Genomic DNA, 8906 nt, shown 5'->3' with positions numbered 1-8906 from the left:
ATTCATCTAATCCTTGAACCACTCAGTACATGAACCGGAAATTCTTGGGTTACCCTCGACCACCGTAGCTATAGTCCACCAACGGTTCATAACCAATCTATGTCTACTTAAATTTGTAGTCTCACATCATCATAAACACTGTACACGTGTAAAATAGAGAATGAAAAAGCTGCCATAATAAAAGTTGAAAGCAGGCGGGCGATAGATAGAAAGAAGTGATGGAAGAGGTCTAGATTGACAGCTAGGTACAACATAGAGGCCCCCACCACAATGACACGTCAGTATTTAAATGTACGATTTTATCTCCATGTCACATCTAATCAATTCCTGGCCCCACCTCTTCATGAATTCTTCAACACGTGTCACTCAAAACTCTAGTGTCGTATTCTCGACCCTAGCCTCTAGCCTCCAGCCTCCGTGGGTCCCCCTCATACGATCCAATCTGCACGGCCCTGCTCAGCAGTCTACACTGCCTCTTCCTTCCTTATCGCTATTCGTATTTCGTACCACCGCAACTTCGCCGGGGCGTTCTTTCTAAGACTCAACAAAAAGGAAAGGCTATTATATTATATTATCTTGTTCGAGTCGCCGGCGGGGGAAAAACGAATCTGTTGCAACCATCGTTCACGGCGTCAAATCCAACGGATCGGCATTTCACGTCGAACTTCTCGAGCTCCACCGGAAAAGAAACAGTGGCTAGACACTGGTTCACAGTCCTTTTGTACGGACCAAACCACTTAGTCTGCATGTACCGGTTCTTCCTCCACGGAGGCAGAGACAACTCTCTCGCCTTCAGTGACCTCTTCGCCGCATCCGCCATTAATCTTATGATCTGCTTCAGCTCCTCTGTTCTTCCAACGTAAACCTTCGGAATCGCGTTTAGCAAACGCTCGTAGTTCACCGTCGGCCGAGCTATCTCGAACTCCCCAGAGAACTCAGCATCTACGATATACCTCTGCTGCCACGCAGCGTCAGATCTGATGACGTCGATGAACTCGTAGGTACCTGCGGTGACTCCGGCGCAGCTATCCCATTTGGATTTACAGATCGCCGCATTGTAACCGGAATCTCTCAGATACGTCATTACTTTCCGCCGGAAAACGAACAAGTTTGATCTCTCACAGGCGAAGGCCTTCACTGCTTTGGAGACAACAGAGAGGAGGTGGATTCGAAAAGGATCGGAATCACCGGGAGGGTTAAGCAAGCTCTCGATGACATCGATCGGTTCGTGAAGTGAGGAATCTCGTTCGGAATCGGATGATTCTTCGTAGTTCGGTGAATTGGATTCTGCTTCTAAGAAGTCATGGATGAGGTCTGAGAGGCAAGGAGAATGCTCGCTGCCGCTGCTGTTGTAGCTGGTTTGGCGATGGTCTCTGCCGGAGAGGCATGCCTTGACCTTGTCGTTGAGAGGGTCTGTGACTCGCTTCGCTCTCACGTAAACCGCCATTGTCTACCTGAAACCCAAAAATCCAGAAGCGAAGCTGGTTTTTCAGAGGAGAGAGAGAGAGGAGAGAGAGAGGAGTAGAGTGAAATCATAAGAAGGAAGCGAAGAGATGAGCACATTTATACGACAAAATGGGGTCATGAGGCAGAAAATTCTATTAAAAAAAAGTGAAAAACATTGAAATAATATTCGTTTAGTCGCTGAAGGGTTGGTGGTTAGAAACGGAATTTACTTAAGAATATTCGTCAAAAGAAAGGGTCTTTAAGAGAGACCAAATATAATAAAACGGAATTTGTTATTGAAGGGCTGGGGGGCGTGGGGGGAATTTTACAAAAATACTTTTTATCTGAAGTCAGAAAAGGGCTTTAAAAGAAAAAGAAAAAAAATTTGTGGAAAGCATATACTGAAGGCATCGGCATTCGAGCGTTACATGTGGCGGCATATCCAAGGGCACCTGCTTTTATTCTGCCTCGGACGGACATTTGTGATGACATGGAGGTTTAGGTTTGCGACACGTTTTAATCGTGTTACGTTCATACGTTGTTGCTTTTAGCCGCAAGGTTCCGCCTCCCCGATATAGCCGTAGGGATCCTTCTGTTGTTTTCGCACGTACCCTAATGGCTATTCATGCATGGTTTAAAAAAATGGGGATTCGGATCGGTGAATCGGCCTATTCAGATTGAATTCGACTGACACCAATTTCGATTTCCATCATTTCTAATCATTGAGATCGGCCGATTGTTAGTCATTTTCTTTGTAAACCATTTCAAATTGGACCGATTTTCAATTCTTGAACCAAATTGATTTTCACCATAAATAAAATAGCTGAAATTTTTTATTTTCTGAATCCATTCAAGCTTGATTTGGATTAGAATCTTCTTTTACCAATTCCGAGTTTTAAAACCTTGTATGCATGTGGCTTCTTAGCTACTGGGAAGGGTGGTGATTAGTTGAGACATGTGTGCCTTAGTTGTGGCCTCTTCGCTATCGTGTGAATTTCTACTAAATCTTAGCCAACTTTATCTAGACTTTGTTTTTTTGGAATTTTTTATATATATATATAAAAGGTTGTGTTTCGGCGTCATATAGAATAAAAATCATTTTATTTTTTATTTGTAATTGATTTTTAACCCTATCAATGTTTGTATTTCTGAAGACAATTGTTTGCTCAGTTGGTTGGTGTGTCGCAAGTAAAGTACATCGCTCATCTCACAGTTGAATTAAATTACGTTTTAAAAAGAATATACTATTGCAACATCATATCGCAACAAGGAAACATGTTGAACATATGATGAAATACTTATAAAATAAAAACCTATCAATAATCATGGAAAATGTGGTGTTTTAAATAATTGTCAAGATATCAATTAGCAACGGAAATGATATCATTTTAAGATATGAAGATATTTGGACTAATTTTCATCTCTATAATATTGATATTCATCTCTATTCAAAGAGTTGACAATTTCACATGTGAAAGAATTTTTAAATTTCTCTTTTTTTTTTTTTAGGGAATCAAGATGTGTGGGGGGGGGGGGGAAGCAAAAAAATTAAATCTTAAAGATTAAGAAATTAATTAATTACCTAACGGTATGATTCATGTTATAAGTACTCTTGTCTTTATGAAAGTACTTAACATATCCAAAATGAGAATTAGATGAAAACACAATATATTCTCCACATTATGTGGTTTGGGGTGAGCCTCTCTTGTTTTTTTCTTTTTTCTTCCCCCAACAAACTAAGAAAGACACAAATTTGATGGCTTCTATTTTGGGAAAAATGTAAAGAAATTGTTAGAAGTTAGAGTGAGGATAGTATTGAAAATCATGAATCATGAAAATGGATTCATCTAGAGAATTGTTTTATAGTTTTCATAAAGATAGAGAAAGATTTTTTTTTTTTTTTATTTATTTATTTATTTATTTTTTTTGTGGGTAGAGATAGAGAAAGATGAGTAGCACGCATATGCAGAGGTTGATGAAGAAATGAAGAAGACTTAATTAATTGCCTCATTTTACACGCACATAGAGAAGGATGTGGTCATGATAATCACAACATAATTAGAGTGAAAAGAAAAAATAAAAAGAAAAGGACATATATATGGAGACATATGGTGACATGTTTCTCCTTATCATGTTAAATGTGGACCCAATAAAAATTTATGTCTCAGGCGGTATGGGTATCCTCTCTCTCTCTCTCTCATGAAGCCTAAAACAAAAGTGATCTATCGAATAATTAGAGCTAGGGGTGAAACAGGGCTTGGCTGATCGTGTTTTTAAAAATCTGAGTTTCAACCCTGTGTTCTCTTTGCTCAACCCAAGCTTAATTGGTCTTGAGGTCGGCATCATTTACACATACACACACATTACTCACACGTACACCACACAAATCCACACCATTTTCTTTCTCTTTCACACACACGCACAACAATATTTAATATGATATATTTTTTTCTCGTGTATAATTCCATCAATATTTTCTAAAATTGTTTATTCCAATCATTAAGACCAATTCCACATTATGTTTAATAAATAAAAGCAATTTTTTTAATCAATAGAAAAAGATAGAACCCATATGATGATAATAGACAGCTGCCTTGGTAGCATGTGGTGTGTAGAAACTATGAATTGTGGAAGCCCATTGCTATCAGAAAGTCTTGAGTTCAAGTCTCCTAGTTCACATTTATCCTCCCCCATTAGAATAAGAAAGAATACGATCTAACAAAAAAACAAAAAAGAGAGATAGTCCAGTTCATCCTGAGGATGTGGACCAACTGTCTATCTTTTCCTTATAAGCTTTTGTGTTAATGTTTTTTCACTTGTTTTCGTGCAAACTAGATATTTGCTTCCCAATTACTTGTCACATATCTCCTTCAACTATTTTCTGTTTTATTCAATAGATTAAAGATTTATAAAATTATTGGAATTCCATACCAATGTAATGGAATCTAGGGCGTGTTGTTGTATGTAAAACTTTGAAAAGTCAATTTGAAGAAAAATTTCACGAGTGAGATGAGAATGGAGGCCTCTACGTATAGACCCACCCATGTTTTATAATATATAAAAAGGTTGATGTTCACTGTACTGCAACGCAGCCTATGCCCAGACACATGAGCTGGGTATTTCTGTCATTCAGGGGGCAGGGTGGTCATTTCGTCCACCCCCCATGTGTCTGGGTGCAGTCTGTGCCTCCGGCACAGAGAACATTTGGCCTATATAAAATAATGATGTTTAAAGACTAGTTCATATGTTCATTGTAAAAGAATGTCTGAGTAGATGACATAAATTCTTGTACTACTTGCCTAACGCTTTGCTCCGAAGGATCATAGATTGGAAAGCGCCTTCTAAACCACTCAGCAAATGGGAAGGGACCTATGTATTTACATTATCCTTACAAATTTGACCCTACCTACATCCAGAGTCAATCCCCTAACGGTCTTGCTACCACTTGTGTGGAACCTTTTTGCGTACTCTGTTACTAGACATGGGTATTCCTAAACACTATTGGGCTGATGTAGTAACTGTCGTACATATCATCCACAAGTAACAACTTTCTTCCCATTTAGGTATCCCTAATTTATTGGTTTTTCTTTTATCACTATCTACGTTTTTGTTGTAAATGTTATATTCTTCTTCCCTCTTCAGATAGAGACGAACTATCTTTCTCATTCGGGCTCAGTTCATTATCATGGCTTCATGCGTGTGGGTTAATTGTTATGCTTATATTTGATATGGGAAATAGAAGACTGCCAGGCTATGTGATGCTTGTGCCCAAACACGAAAAAAATAAAATGACCACTTTATCCCATGAAATGAAAAATGTCACTTCTATTGGATGCCCTCGGATGGCCCCTATGCTATTGCAGGGCATGCAACCTGGTAGCAATCCTCCTCCCATTTGATATTTAGTTGAAGGTGGCCAATCAAACGACGGCAGCTTTGACATTTTGATAAGGTGAAAGGGACAAGGGAGGAGATGGACAACAGGAACTATGGACCACAGATGGAGGAAGAATCTGAAGAAAGGCAGGTGACTGACTAGTAACAATCTCTTTTTTTTCTAGGGAAGCTCAAATGAACTGTATTCTTTTTGGGACAAGAATAAATTTATTTATCAAACACCTTTTTTAAAATTTTTTCTATTTGTTCTCATGAATTCATGGACCAAATTTAGTTGGAAGTCTAACTCAGAATTGGAATTACATTCAGTTCTTCTTCTTTTTGTCCTCATTGTGACGGAACTTGCTTCTTTAGACTTGACGCCAAAAAGTAAACATGAGTCCACGGAACTTTTATATATATATATATCTCCTGTAATTTACCAAAACAAGAAGTCATTTTTTATTAGTTTTTGCTAGCTATTTTATGTGAGTTTTGTTTACATTATTTTCCTTTTGAGTCTTTCTAGGCATGGTTCTAAGTATCGGTATCGTATCGTCCATATTGAGTGATATATATCGGTTTTGGTAGTCATCGATATCGATATCGTGCTGATACCGTATCAATAGTACGGTACAAACAAGGGGTAAAATGGTTCGAAAACTCATTTTTTAAGGAAATCAAGGGGTAATTTTATCCGACACAGTCGATCCAGGCCGATACCATATCGGTATGTATTGGTTTTTCGTGTTGTCAATAACTGTTCCAAATATGGTGTACTAAAACCATGCTTCTAGGCGTTACTATGCCTAGTGAAGTATAATGTTTCACTATTTACAATTTGATACTGTATGGGTTAGTTTAAGTGATAGAGGACCACACATATATCTCAATGGCCAAATTTTAATCCAAAGTACGCAAGGAAAGTTTCTCAAACTTTGATTCAAAGTTTTGGTAAAATTATCAAAATGCCATCAATTAAATATGAATATAAAATACAAAATGATATCTTTTATAATTTTAACTATTTCCTCTACTCATTTTAAACGAAAAATATACCAATGAGATGTTTATTGGGTCTTCTATCACATAAACTAACACATGTACTTATTATGTGGCAAATAATGAAGCATAAACTTCACTAGGCATGGTGATAGGATGAAAAACCTTTCTTTTCAATATAAAAATTAATGCATGGAAAAAATAACTCTGCCCATGAGTGTGGCCTATCCCAGCACTCCCATGAGTCTATCTTTCTTCTCCCATATGAAAAGACGCACATACCCCTTATTTTAAGGAGGAGATCAAAGATAAACACATGAGAATATTGCAGAGTGCAGGTCTCCCGAACAGAAAACTACTTTCCTTAAAAGCATTTGTCTCCCCACATGCATCTTAGGGTTTTTCTTTTACCTCTCCAAAAAAAATGGCATTCCTCTCAGCCACCTTCTGACTCGGCCCGATCGAGGCTTCTCCACAGCCAAAGGGCATGAGACACAATACTCTCTCTCTCTCTCTCTCTCTCTGTGCTAAGGTCTATAGTTGTGGTTAACAAAGGCATACGAAGAAACAAAAGACAAAGGAAGCATGGATAAGCTTTGAGGAACCAAAACAACCCAACCAAGTTACGCGGCAAATTGATATGATGAGAAACCTTCTTTGTTTTTTACTCTCAATTATTTTATCCACATTTCATTATTATTGGGTATATATATATATTGGTTGTACGTTTTCTTGTGAGTTATGATAGGTTTTGGGCCCTTTTTGATGGAGGACCTTGTAAATCAATGCCCTACTTCTTGTCTTCATCTCTGTAATAATGTGGACCAACAACGGCTTAAGACCAACCAATCAAGTCGATGATCTATTAATTATAATTCCTGAAAAGCATCAGACATAAAGCACTTTTCCTATTCTGGATTGCACATTGTCTCCAATTATACACGGATATTTTTTCTTCCTCTTCAAATCACAATATCCATTTCATCTTCTTTCCAATTGTTTTTTTTTTTTTTTTTACTATATGAATTTTTTATAGAGAAATTATAGTAAGATAAACTCTTCTTGTAATCAAGATTGGTGAAAAAGAATTTGTAATTTTATTTTGTAGAAAAGATCTTTGTGGGGGGAGTAGTGCACCGCCCACACCCAAACAAAATGGGGGCGAACGGAGGATCGGGGTACGCTAGAAGATGTCCGGCGAAGCACCCAAACTCGATCAATACATGGCCAAGGTGCCGTATGGATGGCTGGGATGGATGTGCACGATCGAGTTGAAAATCCTTCTCTCCATCTCATGTGCACCACGCTCAGAGGTGCACATCCATCATTTCCGTCTAAATGGCAATTTGGCCACGTGTCAAACGCGGGTGCTGCGCCAAACATCCTCCAATTCGGGGGTGCGCCGTAGAGGAGCTCGATCCGCGAAATGACCACCTCACCCCTGTGAAAAGCGAAAATCCTACCACCCAAAGATGCCTCTACACCCTCTCTCACACTCCCCCCATAGAGAACAGTCTCTCTTATATTTTTTTGCCTTTTTAATATGATATATTTTTAAATCTTATCATTTCTTATGTGTACCAAAAGGAGATGTGCAAGTGTTTTTTTGATGAAAGTGTAATCACTTTTTTTTTTGGTAAAAAGAAGACTATTTATTAAAACATGATTCACATGGCATCCGAGTTACAACAATCAGACAGCCATGGAGTGAAAATGGGCCAAGATGTCCAACATGTTAAGGACACAGCCCTCCCAACCAAGGAGTCAATCACGCTGTTATTCTCCCTGGGAATGTGGTGGAAAGAACAAGAAAGAAAGAAGTGAGATATTGGATATCTTTCACAATGTTTACGAGGGATATGTGATCTACTACTTGCTGACGAGAAAGATAGGATATGAAAATGTAATCACACAAACCACCAAAGGAGATGTGCAAGTTATAATAATAAGTTACACACTTTCAAATTAATTTGAAAACCCTGTTTTACCTCTACCGCTCTACCTTAAAAAAGGAATAACTGATTTAATCAGCATTAGACATTTAGGGCCGTTTATAGAACACCACCAACGAACTCAATCATCACCAATTTATTAAGTTTTGAGTGATACGGCACTTGATTGGATAATCCAATAAAATAAAACAATAAATACGCTTATAGTGAATATTATTTTCTATGAAGACTTATAGAGTGGCCAGTCTTCCCTGGTTGAGAGTCTGGTGACTCTTCACGTACGTGAGCGACGACTCATAGTCATTCAGATGGAATATTCTCACATACGTGAAGATTCCTTACTCACCCTAGTTGATATCTTGGATGGGACTTGGGATCATCTCAGTTGCTAATGCTTATAGTGAATATCATTTTCTATGTAGAGTCATGGTTCTAAGAATCAGTATTGCATCGGTCAATCCGTATTGATATTGGTAAAGGCCGATATCGATGCTTGATTGGTCTTGGGCCAAGGATCAACATTGATCCTTAGATTGCATATCGATTTGGTCTGGATTGATACAGATTAATAGTAGGCCAATCTGTTTTCCGATATCATTTGGTCGCAATGGAGATACCTTGACCATTGCA

At 38.2% G+C, this 8906-nt stretch overlaps 1 protein-coding gene across 1 annotated transcript; it reads right to left on the bottom strand.

Moving 5' to 3' along the window:
• Positions 1-568: 568 nt before the first annotated feature.
• LOC122666965 lies at positions 569-1535 on the bottom strand. The gene has a single exon (XM_043863104.1). It carries the CDS (start codon positions 1445-1447, stop codon positions 572-574), a length of 876 nt encoding a protein of 291 aa, XP_043719039.1. The 5' UTR covers positions 1448-1535; the 3' UTR covers positions 569-571.
• Between the last annotated feature and the right edge of the window lie 7371 nt (positions 1536-8906).

Source organism: Telopea speciosissima, chromosome 7, assembly GCF_018873765.1.
Source record: "Telopea speciosissima isolate NSW1024214 ecotype Mountain lineage chromosome 7, Tspe_v1, whole genome shotgun sequence".
Classification (NCBI taxonomy): Eukaryota; Viridiplantae; Streptophyta; class Magnoliopsida; order Proteales; family Proteaceae; genus Telopea; species Telopea speciosissima.
The sequence above is the reverse complement of the archived record's forward strand: the minus strand, read 5'-3'. Positions and strand labels throughout refer to the sequence as shown.